General features: G+C 40.4%; 1 protein-coding gene across 1 annotated transcript in view; it reads right to left on the reverse strand.

Annotated features, from left to right (window-relative positions):
- Nucleotides 1-22859, reverse strand: part of Tnrc6b (trinucleotide repeat containing adaptor 6B) — a 226879-nt gene that overhangs the window by 140531 nt on the left and 63489 nt on the right. Inside the window, exon 4 of the mRNA XM_040754096.1 lies at nt 12784-12851. Coding sequence (XP_040610030.1) covers nt 12784-12851 — 68 coding nt within the window. The remainder of the gene's footprint in view (nt 1-12783; nt 12852-22859) is intronic.

The raw sequence follows: 22859 nt of genomic DNA on the forward strand, positions 1-22859 counted from the left end.
TCTCACAAAACAAACAAAAAATGTCTAGTTCTATGTAAGACATCTGTCCCCTGGAGTGCTGGTCAGGGTTATCCTGGGGACCCCCCAAAGCAATAAAAGCTATTGGCATTGCTCTTGATTGCCACAAGATCTTTATGGTAAAACCCTATTGCTCAAGACACCACACACTTTGGTCACAGAACATGAAGAAATCAAGTTGATACTGACAGGATAGCTTTCATAGTACTGGACGGTACTATGTAAGGGAACTGTCATCAATAGTCTTATCCAGCTATGAATCCTGCAAGCTACAATAGGGACAGACTGGCAAGATATGCCAATTGGTGCAATAAGTAACCAACTGTTTTCTGATTGGATTTAAGGCTTATAACTCCATGAGAGGAAACACATACCTGATACTGTAAGCTGATCAAGAACCCATGGCTGAGTAGACAAACCATTTGCTCTATGGGGGTAACCTACTATTACCATTTTGCTAAACTGACATGGTATCAAATTGCTCTCTAAAGACCTGCATCTTTTCTCATAGATTAGTATAGTTCTCAGCCCTCATCAAGGAAGCTTATTTGTGTGGTGACAGCATTCAATTTGGAAACTTATACCTGGATAAAGTGCAAAGAATATGTGTCTGTAGAGTTTTCAGCCATAAATAGAATGTCTACACAATATAGCCTCCCCCTGAAGCTCAGAGAAAATCTCATACATTAATTTTCTTGTTACACAAAACGTAAAAATTACACATTTACATATGCTTCATTGCATGTAAACATTGTATAATATTTAAAGAAAGTTAAACATATCTTTCTCCCCCCCCCCATCCCCACCTTCCACACACACAAGGCTGAAACCATACAGAAAGGCAGGCTTTGGGATCTGGACTCGAGAGTCATTACTTGAGTACCTACTGTGTAGCAGGTATTTTACAAAGAACCAGGTCCAGGAGGCTGTAAAATTATCATCATCTGGAAAGAGAGTGATCAAATGCTGGCCTGATGTGTGTGAGGCCCTGATTTCAATCTCTAGGACTACAAAATCATTCAATCAATCAATCATGGTAAGTGTCATAATGAAAATGAGACAAAAAATTTCACAGCAGAGGTGAGATTTAAAATTCTGAACTGAGGGCAGTGGTAGCCCATGCCTTTAATCACAGCACTGGGGAGGCAGAGGCAGACAGATCTCTGAGTTCAAGGCCAGCCTGGTCTACAGAGAGTTCCAGGATAGCTAGGTCTACACAGAGAAACCCTGTCTTGAGAAACCCTGTCTCTTTCTTTTCCTTCCTTTCTCTTTTTTCTCCTTCACTCTTCACTCTCGTTCTCTTCTGTTATCCCAGGCTTGCTGCATCTGTCTCCTGAGTGCTGGAGTTAGAGGCAAGCCACCAAGCTCAGTTTTACTAGGTGCAGGAGATGGAACCTGGTGCTTTGCATATGGTAGATAGAAGCTCTTCCAATTTAGCTATGACTCCAGTCCCTTAAACTGAGTCCTACAGGAAGATGTTTGCCATTTTGTCAGGTAGAGAAACTGAAGAGGCAAAAGCTTTTCTAAATTTTACTAACTTCAGTACTTCCAAATAGTGCTACTAAGGATGGAAAAAAAAACATAACTGTGAGTTTTGTTTCTATGATCTTACTATCAACATAGTCAGAAGACAGAAATAGTACCCCAAACTACCTAGGAATCCCCAATACAACTTGGATACAATAATCTCCAGATTGTTGTTAGAAATTAGAATGCTACTACTATTATACTCTATTATATTTATGAATTAGAATTTTAAAGAGGTTTATTTTATTATTCTTTCCTTTGTTTTTTTGTTTGTTTGTTTTTGCCTGTCTCTGCCTCCCAAGTGCTGGGATTAAAGGTATGCATCACCACCACCCCACATTCCTTACTTTTTCTTTCTTTCTTTCCTCCTCCTCCTTTTCTCCCACCCCCCTCTGAAAAAGGATCTCTTATAGCTCTGGCTGTCCTGTAACTTACTTAGTATGCAGACCAGGCTGGCCTCAAACTCAGATCTTCTGGTTTCTACTTCCCAAGTGCTGGGATTAAAGGCATGCACCACCACGATCAACTCCATTATTATTATTTTGTCTGTCTGTACACACATTTGTATGGTTGTCCAAAGACGCCAAAAGTGGTCACTGGATCCCCTAGAGTGGTACGACAGGCATAAACAACAGTTACAAGTTGGCCAAAATCTTCTACAAGAGCAACAAGTGCTCTTAGCCACTGAGTCATCTCTCCAGTCCCAGCCCTTCTTTGTAATGGATCTGACACCCTTACACAGACATACATGTAGGCAAAACACCAATGCACATTATAAATAAATCATTAAAAAATAAACCAAGCTCACATCACCTCATTTGTCAGGAAAAAAGTTTTTTAAACAACCAAACACCCACCTCCAATTCTGGGGCTGCAAATGCATCCTAACAATAGAGTGCTCTCCTACGTAGGTCTCCTTTTGACCTAAAATCCACCACACAGGCTAGTCTGGTTAGCCAGTGGGCCCAGGGATCCACCTGCTCCACCTTAACAGTGCTAAGATTACAAGGACATACCACCAAGACCAGGATTTTATACCTACATTATGGGAACATAACTCAGATCCCCAAGCACTTTACTGGATAAGTTATCTCCCTAGCCCAAACGTTATTTAAAAAATAAAATTTGTATACACATTTTTAAAAAATTATGTTGTATGGGTGTTGTTCTTGCATGTATGTCTGTGTGCCATGTCTGTGCCTGTGCCCTCAGAAGCCAGGAAAGGATGTCATATCTCCTGTAGTTGGAGTTATAAACAGTTTTGGGCTGCCAAGTGGTTACTGGAAATCAAACCTGTTTTCTCTGGAAGAGCAGCAGATGGTTTTAACTGCTGAACCATTTTTTAATGGACCACCCTTAAAAAAAAAAACCCTCAAATTCTTCAGATCCAAATCTCAAAAGTTAAATTCCAATACTTTCCTCTATTTCCATGGTACCACATAAAAACCTCCACAGCAGTATGTTCAAACCCACATTGTGGTATTTGTCAACTTTTTTGGTTTTGTTTTTCCTTGCTATGAAGCCTAGGCTAGGCCCAAACTCACAATCCTCTGGTCTTAAACTATCAAGAGCTGGGATTACTTGAGTACACTAAGAAGCTCAGTTTGTCATCTTTTAAGTAAGTTGCCATTGTTTGATTTATTTCCTCAACTTAAATACATATTCATTGGTATGCACACCATAAAAATACAAAATCTTTCTTTTTTTCTTTTTTTTTGGGGGGGTTTTGTTTTTCGAGACAAGGTTTCTCTGTGGCTTTGGAGGCTGCCCTGGTATTAGCTCTTGTAGACCAATCTTGTTCTCGAACTCACAGAGATCCGCCTACCTCTGCCTCCTGACTGCTGGGAAATCTTGCCATTTTTAACATTGGTAAACCTTGGAAGCCATATGAAATTAAGTAAGCCAATGAGGTAGTTTAAATGAGAATGGCCACTATAAGCTCACAAAGTTAAATGGTTGGTTCAAAGTTGGTAGAACTGTTTGGTAAGGATTAGGAGGTGTGGCCTTGTTGGAGGAGATGTGTCACCGCGGTGAGCTTTCAGGTTTCAAAAGCTCATGCCATTTGCAGTTAGCTCACACTTCTTACTTGGTGATACGGATGTAAGCTCTCAGCTACTGTTCTAGCACTATTTCTGCCTGTCAGCTGCCATGCTCCCCACCATAATGGTCATGAACTCTAACCCTCTGGAACTCTAAGCCCTGATAAGGTCTGCCCTCTAAAAGTTTTCTTGGTCATGGCATCTTTTCATGGCAATAAAAAAGGAACTAAGACAGCCAGGCACAGAAAGGAGGAAATACCAATCACACTCAACGGTTGAATGTAAAAAAACTGTTTGGAGCAGAACAGCAATCACCAGAGGCTAGAAGAACATCAGGGCATGGGAGATGGGGAGAAGCTAGCCAACAAGTACTGTTTCCAGTTACTTAAGAATACTTCTGGAGCCAGGCATTGGTGGCACACACCTTTAATCCCAGCATTGGAGGGGGGGGGCAGAGGCAAGTGGATCATTGTGAGTTCAAGGCCAGCCTGGTCACAGAGCAAGTTCCAGGACAGCCTCCAAAACAATACAGAGAAACCCTGTCTCGAAAAAAAAATCTGGGGTTCCACTGTACAGTAGTTTAACTATAGACACAATAGTAATATATATACAATGTCAATGCTGGCAATCAAATCTAGGACCTTGCACATACCAAGTTCTCTACCACTAAGTATCCCCAGAGCTTGGTTTTTAGATACACTTACTCTGCATCCCCTCAGTATTTCAAGATAGGCTTTCTCTGTCTTTAACAGATAACTCTCTCTCTGTGTAGACTAGACTAAGCTCAAACTCAGAGATCCTCTTGCCTCTGTCTTCAAAATGTTGGGATTAAAGGCATGCACCACCATGCCTGGAGACTTTGAATTTTGGATCATCCAGTTTCAGACTCTAGAGTGCTGTTATTATAGACATATATCATGTCCTGTGCTTTATGTTTCAAATGTCTAAAAGAAATGATATTTAATGGTCTTTTAACAACAATAATAAAATAAATGACTAAGGTGATAAGTATGTTAATTACCATGATTTGATCATTACATAATGTATACATACATCAAAACATCGCCCCTAAATATACAATTTTTTTGTCTTGTTTTTCAAGACAGGGTTTCTCTGTGGCTTTGGAGGCTGTCCTGGAACTAGCTCTTGTAGACCAGGCTGGTCTTGAATTCACAGAGATCCACCTCCCTCGGCCTCCTGAGTGCTGGGATTAAAGGCATTCGCCACCACCGCCTGGCTTAAATATACCAATTTTAAATTAAACATTTCACTTTTGAACCCAATTATTTATTTGAAACTAATTATCTTTTTTCTTAAAAAGCATCTTTATAAACCTGACTTCTTATTGGCAAGAAAGCATCATGGTTTTGCCTGAGCAGAGGCAATGGGTATGGATCAGTTGTGCAAGGGCAGCGCAGATCTGTGGGCAGGCTAGAAGTGTCTGATAGAGGTCATCAGAAACCAAGAAATAAGGAAATAATCCCTTAAAAAAGGAAAAAAAGGCAGCCAAGAGGCTAAAAAGACATTTTCTGCAGTAAACAATAAGCAAGATGGGCTTACCAGTAGGGACACTTGAAAAGAGCAGCACTGAGCTAAGCTATCTGCTGGGATAGTAGAGAAAACTCTAGATATCAAATACCAGGGTGAAAGTGGTGCACACCTTTGATGCCGGTGCTTGGGAGGCAGAGGCAGGTGAGCTCTGAGTTAGAGGCCAGCCTGGTCTACAAAGTGATTTCTAGGATAGCCAGGGCTTCATGGAGAAATTATCATCTTGAAAACAAAACCAAAAAGGAAAGTAAGCTCTGAATATAAAGTCAAACAACATGTTATCAGCCACTTTTCTTTTGCTTTTAACAAATAATGTCAGTTGGTTAGTGTTGGAGTACACCTTTAATCCCAGCACTCAGGAGGTAGAGGCAGGCAGATCTCTGTGAGTTGGAGGCCAGCCTGGTCTACAGATCAAGTTCCAGGACAGGCCAAAGCTACAGAGGAACCCTGTCTGGAAAAACACAAACAAAACAAAACATCTTAAAATGTCAAGGTTCTTGACAACTTCCCATTTCAGATTTTCAAAGTGTATTTGTGGAACAGGGATGGGAATTTAGGGCCCTCTTCATCTATTCAGCATGTATTTATTGGTGCTTTTAGTCCAGTAGGTACTTCTTAGGTAGAGACCAAGACAATCAAAATCTCCATCTGTGCTTGCAGAGCTGGGGTTTAGCAGAAAGCCTCGCTGACCCAGGTCTTTAGGCTGTGTATCCTCAGGCTGAACCTTCCTTGCACCCGTACATATCTACAGATTCTGGGTGGGGAGAGGAATCCAAGAAAAGTGCTGAGGGAAGAAGTGGGTATTCACCCCATGAAATAATCAAAACATGCACCACCAGCTTGGTGCACTTGAGAGGCAGAGGCAGGAGGATCTAGCTCTATGTGTTTAAAGTCAGCCTGGTCTACACAGGGAATTTAAGGCTATCCCTGACTATATGGTGTGACCCTGTCTCAAAAAGGCAAATTAAAATAAGATTTCTAATGAATTAATCCAAATTCTCTATGAGCTATGTGAGCCATCCTACCTATTATTGTTGGTTAATGTCACTTACAAGAGAAGACCAGTCTCACAGGTATCCGAGGAGAAACTTACAAAACAGGATCCAGAGCTTACTCATTATTAAGAGACACTTGAGAGACAAAAACACATTTTTCTGAGAAGTAATACTTTTTTTAACATTTATTTATTTATTTATTTATTTATTTATTTATTTATTTAATGTACAGTGTTCTGCCTGCATGTTGCCTACAGGCCAGAGGAAGGCACAGATCTCATTACAGATGGTTGTGAGTCAACATGTGGTTGCTGGGAATTGAACTCAGGACCTTTGGAAGAACAGCCAGTGCTCTTAACCACTGAGCCATCTTTCCAGCCTGAGAAGTAATTCTTTTAAGCAACTTCAATGCAAATTGGAAATTTTATTAGCATCAGAAAGTTTCCCACTGATAGTATACAAGTATTGATGGTTTCACTCAAATTTTTAAAAGCAAAACTTTCATGAGCATAAAATATCTATTAAGCCACTATGGCACTTAAAAAATATCAATTAACTTGAAAACAAAATTCATAACTTCTCTTTCCCACAAATCTGAAAATATTATATAAAAAAAGCACAGTACTCTCTTGATGTTCAGCTTCCTGGGTAATTACTAAGTTTGCAGACAGTTAAACTTAGTATTTCTTTTATTAAAATTTATTTTATTTTATGTGCATTGGTGTTCTGCCTGCATGTATGTGTGTGTAAGGGTGTCAGATCCCCTGGAACTGGAGTCACAGACAGTTGTGAGCCTCCATGTGGGTGCTGGGAATTGAGCCTGGGTCCTCTGGAAGAGCAGCCAGTGCTCTTTAACTGCTGAGCGTAACTCTCCAGCCTCTCAATTTAGTAATTCTTAACACATTTATTTCAACATTCTCATGTCCTAATGACTCAAAGAAGAGGGAAATAGTGAGAGCAAAGAAGGGAAAGCAGAGGCAGAGGTAGAAGCAACAAAACCTGGTTATACAATACACAAAATAAGCCTGGATTGGTGGCACATCCTTTAATCCTATCACTTGGGAGGCATAGAGGTAGGCAGATTGCTCTGAGTTGGAGGCAAGGCTATTCTAGATAATTAGTTCCAGGTCAGACAGACACAGTGCGACCCCATTTCAAGCAAGCAAGCAAGCAAACAAACAAACAAGAAATTAAAATTTAAACAAACAAACAAAAAACCCCTCCCTATGGGGGCTGGAGAGTTAGCTCAGCAGTTAAGAACACTTGTTGCTAGAGAACTAGAGAACTTGGGTTCAGTTCCCAGCACCCACACAATTCTTTGCAACTGCCAATAACTCCAGTTTTGGGGGAAGCTGATGGTCTCTTCTGTCTTCTGCAGGCACCAAGCACATACATGATGCATATGCATTCATGATTCTTCTGTAAGCAAACACACATACATATAAGATGATAAGTAAAAAAATTTTAAAAAGCTATGTTAACAGTATACACCTTTAACCTCAGCAGAGGCAGGTGGATCTCTCTGAGTTCCAGGCCAGCCAGGGTGACATAGTATGACCTTGTCATCAAAATAAAGATCAAAACCAAACAAAAATAAAAAAGAACTCCCTATGACCAACTAACAAGTTTAGCAATTGAAGATGAGTTAACCGTAAATTTTGTGATTTGAGAATATTTTCATTGTTTCTGAATATAGGAGATGCCACAGAGATGTTCAAGGTTTTTAAACAACCATCAAAACAGTAATTCTAAAAAGCAGTGTTGCAGGGTCTACACAGACCTTCGACTGGAGCTACTCCAGAGCCTAAAGCAGGAGGATCACAAATTCAAGGCCATCCTAGGCCACACAGTAAGTTCAAGATAGGCTCAAAGATAGGCTCATGCAATTTAGTGAGTGTCAATATTTAAAAAGTAAGAAGACCACTGCACAAACAGGTTTGGTGACAGAGTGCATGGCTAGCTTGTGTGAGGCCCTAGGGTCATCCCTAGTACTGTAGGTTAAAAAAAAGAAACAATCAAAAGAAATAAAAAAGACACAGTGTGAAATAGAGTGGCCAGATATAAAACAAGGAACACCACAGCAAAAAGAATCTTTTTCTCCCTTTCCATGATTGAGACTGAGCTCTCCAAAAGCATGGAATACTGAAGCTTCATCAGCTTGACTGGATTTATCATTACCTAGGAGACACATTTCTGAGAGTAGTTAAGGTGTTTCCAGAGATGTTTAACTGAGGGAAAACCCACGCTGAATGTGGGTAGTGTTATCCCATGGGCTAGGCTCTTACACTAAATAAAAATGAAAACGAGTCACAACGTGAGTACTGGCATTCATCTTTCTGCTTACTGAATGTGACACAATGTGACCAGCTGCCTCACACTCTCCCACCACACACCATGATGGAGTCCCTCAAACTATGAGCTTAAGTAAATCCTAACATCCTTAAGTTGCTTTTGCCAGGCACTTCATCACAGCAGTAGGAAAAGTAACTACTACACACGATACATCACAATATCTGAACAATCTGCTTACGCTGTGTTTTAAAGTTATCACGCAGGGCATGGTGGTGCATACTTCCGATCCCAGCAGAGACAGGGGATCCTGAGTTTGAGGCCAGCCTGGTCTACAGAGTGAGTTTCAGGACAGCCAGGACTACACAGAAAAATCCTGTCTCAAAAAACAAAACAAACAAAAGAAAACCTCTTTTATTATTTTTTAATTTATGTATATGCCTGCTCTATACACATGTACAACTTTATGCCAGAAGAGGGCATCAGATCCCATTATAGATGGTTGTGAGCCTCCATGTCATTGCTGGGAATTGAACTCAGGACCTCTGAAAGCAGCCAATGCTCTTAGCCACTGAGCCATCTCTCCAGCCCCCATGGCTTTTACTCACCCATTAAACACATCATGCAATTAAAGTTGTGTGATGTAAATGTAGTAAATAAGGCAATAAACTTAGTTTATCTGATTAGCTATAGAAACTCTCTTAACGTAGATATCCTCAAAAAACAATTATACTAGGCATACTAATAACAAAACTCCACTGGAAATGGATGGAGAGATGGCACAGTGGTTAGAATACTTGAGCTTGATTCCCAGCACCTACATCAGGTAGCTCATAACCATCTCTAACTCTGGCTCCAGGGAATCTGATGTTCTCTTCTGGCCTCTAGATATTCACAGACATGTGGCATACAAACATGCAGACACATATATAATTAAAAGTCAAACAAATTTTTAAAAAGCAGTATCAGAATTAATATAAGTGTCCATTCTAAATATTTATATGCTTATAAATACACAATAATAAAATAATAATTTATAAATATTTAATAATAAGCTAATAGTCGTTTAGCATAGTAATTTCTCAATATCAGAAGTCTCTTTTTTTCTTTGTTTGCGGTGTTTGGGGTGTTTTTGTTGTTGTTTTGAGACAAGATTTCAAGTAACACAGGCTTGAATAGACCTTACTATGTAGCTGAAGGTAACCTTGAATGGTTCTCCTGCCTCCATCTCTTAAGTGTTGGGATTATAGGCATGAGTCATCACACTCAAAGTCCATTTTTTTCATTCTTGCAGCCCTGGGGAACTCAAACCCAGGGCCTTACACACAATAGGCAAAAACCTACCACTAAACTACAATCCCAGTACCAGAGTCCATTATTCTTAACAAAGTGTACAGAAACCTAAGTCTTCCTGTTAATAAAATAGAATATAATGCTGTGTTGAGTAATTGTTGTGATCAATAAATTAAATGGGAAACAAAGAAAGAATAGACCAGCTAAACAAAATAAGTTTGGTCTTAATTCTTTTTTTTTTTTGACGGATTCTTTTTTTAGATTTATTTATTTATTATATGCACATTGTTCTGTCTGCCCTGTATCCTTCAGGCTAGAAGAGGGAGCCAGATCTCATTAGGGATGGTTGTGAGCCACCATGTGGTTGCCGGGAACTGAACTCAGGACCTCTGGAAGAGCAGCCAGTGCTCTTAACCTCTGAGCCGTCTCTCCAGCCCTAGTCTTAATTCTTACAAGAATTTTCTCAGTGATCTTAAGTTTATAACCCTTGTGCTTCATCTACTCTCCTTCCGTAAGTAGCAGGGTATTTATTTACCAATAAATGAGCAATTTGGGAGCAAATTCCAAACAAATCTGGAAAAATGTTAAGTTAGAGTCTGTCTAGGAGCTGAATATAGACTATAGCGGCAAAGCATTTGCCAGGGTCCAATCACCAGTACCATGGGGGTGTGGGAGGAGATATGACATAGAAGTCACAAAACAAACAAACGAATGAAAACTTTATTTGTTCCTGACTCTCACAAAGGGTAAACAGATATTCAGGAAGAGAAGATACGTCTTTGCTTAATTACTTCAATATAGGGTAATAGAACAGACCCAGAATAAATGAATCAACTAATGAATGGATGAACAAAAACAAACAAATGAAGGATGGGACTATTTGTAAGACCCTCAATTCCATCCTTAGGGCCAAACCAATCCACCACAACAAAACCTCAGGTTTAGGGGGCTTCTAGAGAACAGTAAGGATATCACACAAGACATTCAAATTTATGAAACTATCTAAAAGCAGAACACACAACGTGTAGAATCTGCCCCTACCACTGGATTTCTGAGCTCTAGAAGAAGCCAACTCATCGCAGGTATTACCAGAGAAGACCTCTGAAGATAAAAACAGGTTTGTTTAGGAAATGGGTGCCCTCTAAAGAGCAGAACTTTCATTGGTGTCTAGGAAATATTCTTAAAGCCCTTTCATTGTTTTCCCCAACTTCCTATTACTCTTGAGACTTTGACCTTGACTTCTGTCTCTGTGTAAACCATACTCCCTTTCAGGAGCACTGCTCAGAGATAGCAAAAGAATGGACAGAATAATACTATAAGCACTTTAAATCAGCAAGATTTGGGATCAAATATTAAACTCTGAGTTCTACTGACATGGCTGATCTCTAAGCACTGGGGCTGAAGAGATGGCTCCATGGTAAAAAGTCGATTGCTCTTCCAGAGGACCAAGGATTGATTTCCAGCATTCCCAAAGCAGTTCCCAACCATCTGTAACTTCAGTTCCAAAGGATCTGATGACTTCTTCTGGTGGTCATGGGAATCAGGCATGCATGTGGTGCATGGACATACATGCAGACAAAACACCCATACACATAAAGTAAAAATAAACAGACCTTTAAAAAAAAAAAAGCAGTAATGGCATGTACCTACCTTGAATACCGAAAGCCCTTGACAAATGAAATTGTGATATTTTTGTTTGTTTGTTTTGTTTTTCAAGACAGGGTTTCCCTGCGTAGCCTGTCCTGGAAGTAGCTCTTGTAGACCAGGCTGGTCTTGAACTCACAGAGATCTGCCTGCCTCTGCCTCCCAGTGCTTGGAGGAAAGGCGTGTACCACTAAAGCCCCGGCTGCAAAATTGTGATTTTTATAGGACAAGATTGTGGGTTAGGAGAGTGGGTGGGAGCCATGGAGAAAATCACTGGAAGTACTTCTCCTGCCTCTCACTGAGACCAAATAGATGTTTAGCATTCTAATTCCCTAAAGAGGGATGGATACCATCAACCCATCTAAAATGAAAGTGTATTAGACAGATCAGAGCAAAATTAGGATTTATACTATGAGCTATTTTTAAAACTGCCAGCTTAGCAAATTAAAGGGCTGTGAAGATCTACTAGTTTCCATTCACAACAAGCACAAGACAAGGCACTCTCCTTTAATGAGTCTGGCCTCCTGGCAGCACAGTCTATTCTGCATAATTCATTCCTAAGGGTTTAGGAAACATCATTTTCTTAAGATACACCAAAATAAACTATTTTCTAGGAAAAAAAAGAGGGAGAAAGACAAAGAAGAGGAGTTTTTATTTACAGATTTTTGGTAAATCCTATGAATCACCATCCCATTCAATTTAGGAAACTACTGTCTAAATAAAACTTGGAGTTATGTCAGTGCTTTAAGCCCATCTTAAGTGTTTTTTCTTTAAAAGGGCATATGAAAAACCAGTCTGCTTTGAAACACAATTTTCTAAATCCTATGATAGATGAGGGAAAATAAAATCTATTCACCACCACTAAAAAGCCACAACAAACGTGCCAAATTGAAGTTTAAAACCAGCTACCTTTGCAGAAGTTGGAGGAGATAAATCCTGAAATCCCGATAATGTTGGGTAAGTTATGGTATTTAAGGCCTTGTTTCATCAGATAAAAACTTTGATACTTAAATAATGGTCAGAAGTTTCAATTATCACTGGAATTGAATTTCAGAGGTACTATGTACACACTTGGCGTGTGCAGACAACCTAGTAATTGAGCCTCCTTCAGGAAGACATTGCTAAGAAAGCACCATTTCATACTTTGGAAAACACCCAAACTTAATTAGTTCAATTTAGAACATCCTGAGCCTTAAAGCCTTTGCTTAAGCATAACATAAATTTTGATTAGCCAAGTGTGAAAAACAACAAAGCCAACTTTCTTGTCCCTCTAGTTAGCATATAAATAGAAGGAAGGTATCAACAAAGCAACTGGTATGCACTACTGTTATCTCCGACGTATACACAGCCCAGCAAACTTGCTCTCCGAACACTGAACCAAGTTCTTCTGAGGATCTGTAATAGGACCCTTTTAATAAACGGTGACTCACTGTTTGCTTTCTTCTCCAGGAGGTGGAGTCTTGCCATGCCCTTCCATTACAAAATCCTCCTGTTCCACCTGCAAAGGCAAGCACCATGGGTCAGCAGCAGTCAGTACTGTGATGGGACTTATTCCCAGCGCCAGGCTCAGCTCTGTGCACACCCACAGGGCCATGTCACTACAGTGGTCTAGAACAGAAGTGAGGGCCTAAGACTTTCATTGTCCAGGTGTGCTCACAGTGCTTCTCCTTGGGTGAATAGATTTGCAGATGAAAAAGGAAGAGGGTTGATCAGTAACTCACGCAACTGTGACAAAGGAACATAAAAGACTAAGAGTCAATGAGAAAATATCAGCCCAAACGACTGGGTGGGAATTTCACAGAAGAGAACACATAAATGGTTTTATAATAAAGCACGTGGGGGACTATGATGGATTCCAAGGCAGGTGAGGGACAAATATGCCAGACAGAGCTAAAGTGAGAAGTTTTATTAGAAAGGGAAGGGAGGGGGGAAGGAAAGAGAAAAGAGGTAAAGGGACACAGAGACAGAGAAGAGACGAGGGAGAAAGGAAAAGTCCTGTCTGCCTCTTCAGGGAAAGAGAGAATGGAAGTAGGTGGAGTCTTTCTTTTAAAGAGCCAGGGTATACACACCTGCCATGTGCAGATGGGTGAGAGGAAGGGCCAGGTCTGCCTGGATTACAACAAATGGTCCCTGAAAACATGAAAAACCACAAAGAGATACCATTTCACAACTGACAGATTGGGTAAAATGACAAAGCCCAGCAGCACGGAGTGTTAGCAGAGGTGAGGAGCATGGCAACTCTGCACTCCTAGTGGGAGGGAAAACTGGTACAACCACTTTGAGAAAGTTTGCCCTTATTTGGTACATTTAACTACACACTCATCATACAAACTTCAAATACATGTCTAGATATGTGCTCTAAAGGATCTTTTATACATATACACAAGTATTTATTTGATATTATATTCTCTGCCCCCCACCCCTCAGTCTCTCTCTGACAGGGTTTTCTCTATGTAGAACAGGCTGGCCTTGAACTCACAAAGGACCACATGCCTCTGCCTCCCAAATGCTAGAATTAAAGGCATGCCCAGCAGGCAGTAACATTTTGTTTTTGTTTTTGTTTTTTTGTTTTTTTTTGGCTTTTTTGAGACAGGGTTTCTCTGTATTGCTTTGGAGGCTGTCCTGGAACTTGCTCTGGAGACCAGGGTGGACTTGAACTCACAGAGATCCACCTGCCACTACCTCCTGAGTGCTAGAATTAAAGGCATGCACCACCAACACCCAGCTAGGTGTAACATTTTTAACAGAAGAAAATGCAACAATAAATATTCACTGACAATAAAATAGGTTATGACATTTTTAGCTACATATTCAACCCAGCTAAGCTACAAAAATCTAACCTTTGTTGAGAGAAGCAAATCATAAGAGTACCTTTATCCCTTGGAGGACTGGTTCCAGGATTATCAAGGATTCCAAAATTCAAGGGGGCTCAGTGCAAAGTGGTACAGAATTTGAATACAACCTATGCTAAGATAACACAATATATATATACCATTTGGTCCAAAAAGTTTTTTTTTCTTTTGAGACAGGGTTTCTCTGTATTGGCCTCAAACTCACAGAGATCCATCCATCTGCCTCTGCCTCCTGAGTACTGGGACTAAAGGCATGCACCACCAATGCCTGACTCCAGAAAGATTTTTTATTTTAAAATTTTATTATTTGTTTGTGTATTGTGTATGTACATACACATGGGAAAGTCAGAGGACAAACTGTAGGAGTTGGTTATCTCCTTCTACCATGTGGGCCCTGGGGAATGGACTCAGGCTTGGCAGCAAGAGTTTTTACCCACTGTGTCTTCTCATCAGACCAAGATATTTTTGTTCTTTTTGTTTAGAATAGGATCTCACGTAGTCCTGGCTATAATTGAACATGCTATGGACCTGAGGCTAGCCTTGAACTTCTAATTCTCCTGCCTCCATCTCAAATGCTGGGAGAACATGATGCCCAGTTCTAGATTTCTTTTAGCACCTGATACAAAATGAATGCTGTGAAGAGGTGTCATAGTCACTGTTTACAAAACAACAAAAACAGCTGTACATCTCAGTGTAAGTATGATCTTTTCTATGAATGTTAGTTAGTACAGAGAGTAGAACCCAGCGCCTCATGTATGGTAGGCAAGAATTCTATCACTGAGCTGGCGTTCCTACCTATTGCCCCTGACCCCAAGAATTTTTTTGACTGTAAGTGGCTGAGTGTTTTGAATGAGGAACTCATACAGGGAGAATGGTCTATAAACAAATATGATATGACTATTTACTATGTACAAACACATATGTATATACAAACTCTTGTTATATATAGCCCAGACTGGCTTCAAACCCATAAACCTACTTCCTCAGCCTATTTAAAACTATTTATTCAAAGATTTATTTACATTTTATGTATATGGGTGCTGTGCCTACATTATGTCTGTGCACCTCATATGTGCCTGGTGCTCATGGAGGCTAGAGGCATTGAATTCCCTGGAACTGGAGTTACAGATGGTTGTAAGTTGTCATGTGTGTGTTTGGAATCAAACCTGGGTTCTCTGGAAGAGTAGTCAGTGAGTATAACCTCTAAGACATTTCTCCAGTACTGTTATATACAGTTTTAGTCACTGAAAGTTTGAGCACTCCCAATCTGAAGATTTTATTTTGCTGAAGCTTGAAGTTTCAGTGCTGAAAGTGGTTCGAATTTCTAGATTGGGATGGATGATCTGTAAATGCTATACGCATATCTCAAAACCCAAAAGTTCAAAATCTGAAATACTTCTGGACCTGATCATTTAAAGATAAAAGGAAATTCAACCTGTATGAATGTAGCTATATCTACATAAAGCATTGACTATTAATAAAGATTAATATGAAATCTAGGGTAGTGGCTATTTGAGCAAGGGAGAAAGTATGATCAAGGAGAGGATTCATTCAGGGAGGACACATGAGCTGTCTAGGGTATGATTATCTTCTATTTCTTGGTTTAATCCTAGCACTCAGGAATCAGTCAAGCAATTCTGAGTTTGAGGTCAGTCAGAACTATGCTACTTGGGGGAGGGCAGGCTATTCATCATTATTCTTTTAACTGTATATGTTTATATATACTTAACATATAGTTTATATACATTTAAAAAGAATTTTTACTTCCAGTAAACATCTGTAGCAGGCATCTTTACTGCTCCAGATGTTTACTGCTCAACAAAGAAAGTAACAGAGATAGAGATACCTCTATTAATGAGCTTATCAGTCCTGTGAAAACTACCTCTCAAAGGCATAATTTAAAAACAACAGAAACAAAAACAAAACTAAGGAATGGGGTGATGGCTCAGTAGTTAAGAGCTCTTACTGTTTCCATAGAGGATCTGGCTTTGTTCCCAAGTACCTATATGATAGCTCACAACTATTCTAGAGTATCTGATACACTTTTCTGGCCTCTGCAAGCACAAGGAACTCACACGGTATACATGTAGACAGACATTGAGGCAAAACAGTCATATACAAAATAAAAATAAATCTTTAAAAACAAACAGAGATGGTCACTCCCAATTTAGAAAAATAAAATTCATTTCTTATGGGACCTAGTAATGTGGAAGACAGACAAGTATTATGGGGTTCTCAGGGTCAGGTACATGCCACCAAGCCTGACAATATGAGTTTGATCAACTGACTTCAGCAAGTTGTCCTCTGATTTTCACACTGTGATATGCATATAACCACACCACACACTACATAAAAAACAAAATAAACTCAAATGCTTTTACAAATCACTAGCCAGGTATGGTGGCTCATGTGTTATCATGATACAAATGCAGAGTGCCACTCCAAGTTCAAGGCTAGTTTGACTACACAATGAATTCCAAGTCAGCCATGGCTATACTGCAAGACCTTATCTCAAAAAAAACAAACAAAAAGCACTAAGCTGCGTATTTTGTGCATTTAACCATACAAACGTCATCTTTTAGTCAGGTGGAAAAGGTGTTTTACTGCTAATCAATACTATAATATCATAATGATGCTAAGCAGAAATAAAGGAAAATCTCATAAAACCCTCTGTATCAACTCCAGATCTTCATTTCCAGCCCTCATGTTCAAACTGGTTGGCCCAACAGATTCAAGATGAAACATTACCTTAGTTCCTAAAATTTCTTCTCCTATTTAAATCCTCCAATTTTTTCCTTTGTCCATCTTTGCAAGCTTTCATGTGTATAGTGTATATACAAGAGTAATATTTGCATGTGTGGGTACACATATGCAATGTTATGAGGCCCTTAGGTTAATGTCAAGAATCATCCCTGATCGCTCTTCCACCTTTCTCTCAATGAATCCCAGAATCTGTTGATATGATTAGTCTTACTTGTCAGCTTTCTACGAGGATCCTCTGTGTCTATCTTCCCAGTCTGGAATTATAAGTGGACTACCATACCCACCTGGCATTTATGTGTGTTCTGGGAATTCAAACTGCTGTCCTTATGCTTGCGAGCACTTGAACTACTGAACCATCTCCCTAGCCTCCTAAGTTCCTTATTCTTACAGAGTAGTATCACAATTTACTAAGATCCCTTAACAAGAAATCTGTAATTATATGAGGTCCTTAATTTCTCTTCCTTAATCTCACATTCAATGAGACTCCAAGATTTACCTGCCCTGGGGCACTGAGCAGGCGCATTGTCAAAGTACTTTTAAAAAACTGTTAAAATCATTATTAGGGCTGGTAAGTTCTTTACATTCTCCTCATAACCACTCCATCTGAAGTTCATTTTCTTGTAAGTAAGAAAATACTGGGGGAGGACGGGTTGTGTTAACTCACTACTGTTGAGCTACTGTAGTCTCCCTTGCTGCTCCATCTTCCTTGAGCAAAAGGACTGTCAGTCAAACAGCCAGATGCCTGTTCTTACTCTAGCACCAGCTGTTTTAAACACTCCTCTGACACATTCAGGAAAGCACATGATGATCCAGCTGCTTGCTTTGGCTCCTAAAAATACAAGGCCCAGCGAGGACTGTTTCAAACAGTTTGTACCAGATGTTTTGCTATCAGAAACCTCAGGGAACTGGAGGTGACTCTGTAGCCAGAGAAGGTGCACTTTCCCTAGTGGTCTACTAGAGGGAATCTGTGATTGGTGGAAAAGGAACACTGCTGACCAGTGCAAACACAAACCCTCATTTGCACAAGATGTTTGCTATGATGGGTACAAATACCCCTTCTCTGGCTACATAAGCAAGCAGGCTTGGTTGTAAATTGTACTCATAAAGGCTTTTCTTAAGCAGTTTCCTTTATCTTTTCCAGCTCAGCTGGAAATGAGAAAAAGACCGACAGTGAGGCAGTGAGAGAGGCAGTAGAGGGACAGCAACAGCAGGACAGCTGGAATGCAGAGTAGAGGAGCCAGGAGTAGCCAGATGTTTGAAGCTGAACAAAAGGCAGAGCTGAGCAATGGGCAGGCTGAGATGTACATACAGGAACACATGCACATGCATACACCACACACATGCACAAAAACAACAAAAGGTTGTCATCTGAAGAGTGGCCATATGTGCTCACACACAGATACCTGCACACACAAAAGCAAGACACTGCAATGCATAATACAACAGTTTCCATCTCAGGTAAAGTATTTCTGTCAGCAACCGTTGGTGTTGCATGGTGTGACAGTATCTGCAATGCAAAGCAAGCACGGTGTGTGTCAGAATCAAGGCTGCACCAGAGTTGCGCGACCTAACAGTGCAAGCACTGCCCAAACACCTTGTGTTCATTAGACATTTGACTCTGCATCAAGTTTTGATACATGTTCAAAAATCCTGTTATTGTTGTCAAATTTTCACAACCCTCACATTGTCGACATGTCTCAAACAGGTGGCCTATCTCTTTTTTACTTCAGCTAGGAAACAGGCAGCCTGGGCTCTAAGCCTCACCAACAATCCATATTGCTTCACTCCAACATCCACTCTGAAAATAAAAAAGAATTCTAAAGTTTGCCCGTGTCCACAAAAATTCCCTTACTTCTCCCTTCTGTTGAAACCTGCAAGAAATCTTCATAACTTCTGTTTTTAGGGTGCTCTTTTCCAAAGACCCTTTGTATCACAGGAACACAGAACATTTCCTTCTCACTATCCCAAACTAGCCCCGCACTTGGCTTGCTCTTAGGATATTTCCTGTCTTGCCAATCCCCTTGTTTCCCCGACAACATCTGCCCCTGGGTTGTAGAGCATTGCTGTAGAAAGTGATAAAGCTGGTCCCTTACCAGGGGAATGTAAGTTACTTCTCGCTCCTCCCATTTTGGTGCTGTCTGGAGGGTTGCTGTTCCTCTCTGGAGCCTACTCACTTACTGTTTTTATTTTCTAGGAAGTGGCTGCTGACATCTAGCACTTCTTTCTCTGTCCTTCACCTGCTCCTACACCTCTACCCTGCAGAGCCTCCTGAAGTGCCTTCTATGACCCTTTGTTGCAGTTCCCCTTTGCAAGTTGGGATAAACAGAAACAATGTAATCTTTGTGAACAGAAAACAGTCCTCCAACATGGACATTCATTCATTCAATATACTTTCCAAAGCCCCTTTTCCAAAAGGTAGACACTGGGTTGAAGGAATGAATGCATGTCCCATCTATATAACCTCTTCTACACAGTACTTTTTCTATAATTCCCATCCTCTATTCCTATTCCACAAAGCATGAATGGCTCTTTTATTCTTCTGTGTCTTTTGCTCACCCCCTTCCCCCTCCTCTACTGCTCTGCCAGGCCAGCTTCATTCCCTGTATCCTAAACTCTTGATCTATCCTAACTTCTCCACTTTCTTTGGGTCTTCCTTCCCAGATAATGAACTCTTCTTTCTCTTGCACCCATCCCACATTTTCAGTAAGTCTGTCTCTTCAGTTAACACGTATTTTGCAATCTTTCTTAATCTAAAAGTTTACTTTTGGCCTTGTGATGCCTCAAATATCTCGTATTAATTTTTTTAAACAAACTATCCCATCTTTTACCTCCTGAAACTGAAAAGTTTCCGGCCTCCTAAGTGCTGGGATTACAGGTATGTGTTATGCAGCCAGGTCTTCGTTGTCGTTGTCTTCCTCCTCCTCCTCTTCCTCCTCCTCCTCTTCCTCCTCCTCCTCCTCCTCCTCCATTTTTTAAAATATTTATTTACCTTTAATTTCAGCACTTAGGGGCAGAGGCAGGTGGATCTCTGTGAGTTTGAGGCCATCCTGATTTACAGAGTGGGTTCCAGGACAGCCAGGGCTACACAGAGAAACCCTGTTTCAAAAAAACAAAACAAAACAAAAAGATGTATTTTTATGTGTGCGACTGTTTTGTTCATATAACCCTAGCATGAAGTGCCTGCAGCAGTCAGAAGAGGGAGCCTCTGGAACTGGAGTTAGTCAGTCAGCTGTGAGCTGCCAGAGTGCTGGGAACCAAATGCAACTGCTGAGCCATCTCTCTAGGCCCATTCCTGCTTCTAACTGTCCAAATCTGCAATACTAGAGTCAGTATTTCCATTTCTTAGTAGTAACCTGATTTTTTAAAATTTAAATTAGAAACAAGCTTGTTTCACATGTCAATCCCAGCTCCCTATCCTTCCCCTCCTCCTCCACCCTCCCCACCAGGCCCCCCAGTCCCCCACGCAATCTATACTCCTATCCCCAAGGAAGGTGAGGTCCTCCATGGTGGATCTCTAGAGTCTGTCATTTCATCCAGGGCAGGCCTAGGCCCTCCCATAGGAGTCCAGGCTGAGAGATCATCCTTCATTGTGAGATGGGCACCCAAAGTCTATTTGTACGCCAGGGATAAATACTACCCAAGGCACCATAGATTACCTAGGCCTCCTCACTGACACCCACATTCAGGGGGGTCTGGGGCAGTTCCATGCTTTCCACACAGCAATCAATCTGGGGTCCAAGAGCCCCCTTATTCAGTTAACTGTTTTTGTGGGTTAAACCAGCCCAGTATTAACTCCTTTGCTCATCAGTTCTTCCTTTCTGACACTGGATTCCAGGAGTTCAGTTCAATTTTTAGCTGTGGGTGTCAGTCTCTGCTTCCATCAGTTGTTGGATGAAGGTTCTGTTTCCCAGACTCTCTGGCGGTGGGATTGTATGCTGGCATTCCCCCTGATTCATTTCTAAAATCCATATATAAGTGAGTACATACCATGTTTCTCTTTTTGTGACTGGGTTACTTCACTCAGGATGGTTTCTTCTAGTGCCATCCATTTGCCTGCAAATTTCAAGATTCCATTGTTTTTTTTCCACTGAATAGTACTCCATTGTATAAATGTGCCACATTTTCTCTATCCACTCTTCAGTTGAGGAGCATCTGCTTCCAGGTTCTGGCTATTACAAATAATGCTGCTATGAACATAGTGGAAAATATGTCCTTGTTGTATGAATGTGCATCTTTTGGGTATATGCCTAAGAGTGGAATTTCTGGGTCTTGTGGTAGACTGATTTCCATTTTCCTGAGGAATCTCCATACTGATTTCCAAAGTGGCTGTATGAGTCGGCACTCCCACCAGCAGTGAAGGAATGTTCCCCTTTTTCCACATCCTCTCCAGCATAAACTGTCATTGGAGTTTTTGATTTTAGCCATTCTGACAGGAGTAAGATGGTATCTCAGAGTTGTTTTGATTTGCATTTCCTGGATGGGTAGGGATGTTGAGCACTTTCTCAAGTGTCTCTCAGCCATTTTAGACTCCTCTATTGAGAATTCTCTATTTAGTTCTGTAGCCCACTTTTTAATTGAATCCTTTGGTGTTTTGGACACTTGCTTCTTGAGTTCTTTGTAAATTTTGGAGATCAGCCCTCTGTCAGATGTGGGGTTAGTGAATGAATATCTTTTCCCAATCTGTGGGTTGCCTTTTTGTCTTGCTGACTGTGCCCTTTGCCTTACAGAAGCTTCTCAGTTTCAGGAGGTCCCATTTATTAATTGTCGATCTTAGTGTCTGTGCTACTGGAGTTACATTCAGGAAGTGGTTTCCTGTACTAATTCGTTCAAGGGTACCTCCCACTTTCTCTTCTAAGAGGTTCAGTGTGGCTGGATTTATGTTGAGTTTTTTAATCCATTTAGATTTAAGTTTTATGCATGGAGACAGATATGCATCTATCTGCAGTCTTCTACATGTCAGCCTCCAGTTATACCAGCACCATTTGTTAAAGATGCTTTCTTTTTTCCATTGTATAATTTTAGCTTCTTTGTCAAAGATCAGGTGTCCATATGGGTTAATGTAGGGGTGTTCAATTCGATTCCATTGGTCTATCTGTCTATTTTTGTGCCAATACCAAGTTGTTTACAGGACTATAGTTCTGTAATACAGCTTGAAGTCAGGGATGGTGATACCTCCGGATGTTGCCTTGTTGAACAGGATTGTTTTGGCTATCTGGGTCTTTAGTTTTTCCATATAAAGTTGAGAATTGTTCTTTCAAGGTCTGTGAAGAATTGTGCTAGGATTTTAATGGGGATTACATTAAATCTGTATATTGCTTTCAGTAAGATTTAAAAAATTATTTAAATTAGCAATGAAGATTGTTTGACTGCCTGATTGATTTCTACAATGCTAGGCAAGTGCTCTACCACTTAGCTACACCCCAACTTTTACATACATGTTTTTAAATATCAAATAACACCTCCTCCCAATTATTTAACTCCTTTTGTTTTCTGTCTTCCCAATGTAAGTAAGTCATGATTTTTCTTTAAATCAGTATTCACTTCAAACATTGCTAATAGTAATACATACAGCTAAGTCACATGGAATGGGATAACTCAAATATTTTTTGGTACAAGCCTCCCTCCCTAGAAGCAACAGAAAGAGCTTGCATGCTCCCACAGTTGCTACCCAGAAGTTACATGTCATTCTAAATTCTAAATTTGGGGGTACCCTGTTGCTTTTCTAAAGCCTTCTGCAATTTTTTATTATGCCTAGTTTTCTTTAAATGCAAACGACTAAGTACACCTCTCTTCACTGACTGAATTAGAACTGGGCAGGTACTGCAATCTAGAACCCAGCTCCTTCAGGTGCAGGACATTTCCTCTGCTTGACAATTTCCTCCCCTCCAATT

The sequence above is a fragment of the Mesocricetus auratus genome, unplaced genomic scaffold, assembly GCF_017639785.1.
Source record: "Mesocricetus auratus isolate SY011 unplaced genomic scaffold, BCM_Maur_2.0 Super-Scaffold_100010, whole genome shotgun sequence".
NCBI classification, from domain to species: domain Eukaryota; kingdom Metazoa; phylum Chordata; class Mammalia; order Rodentia; family Cricetidae; genus Mesocricetus; species Mesocricetus auratus.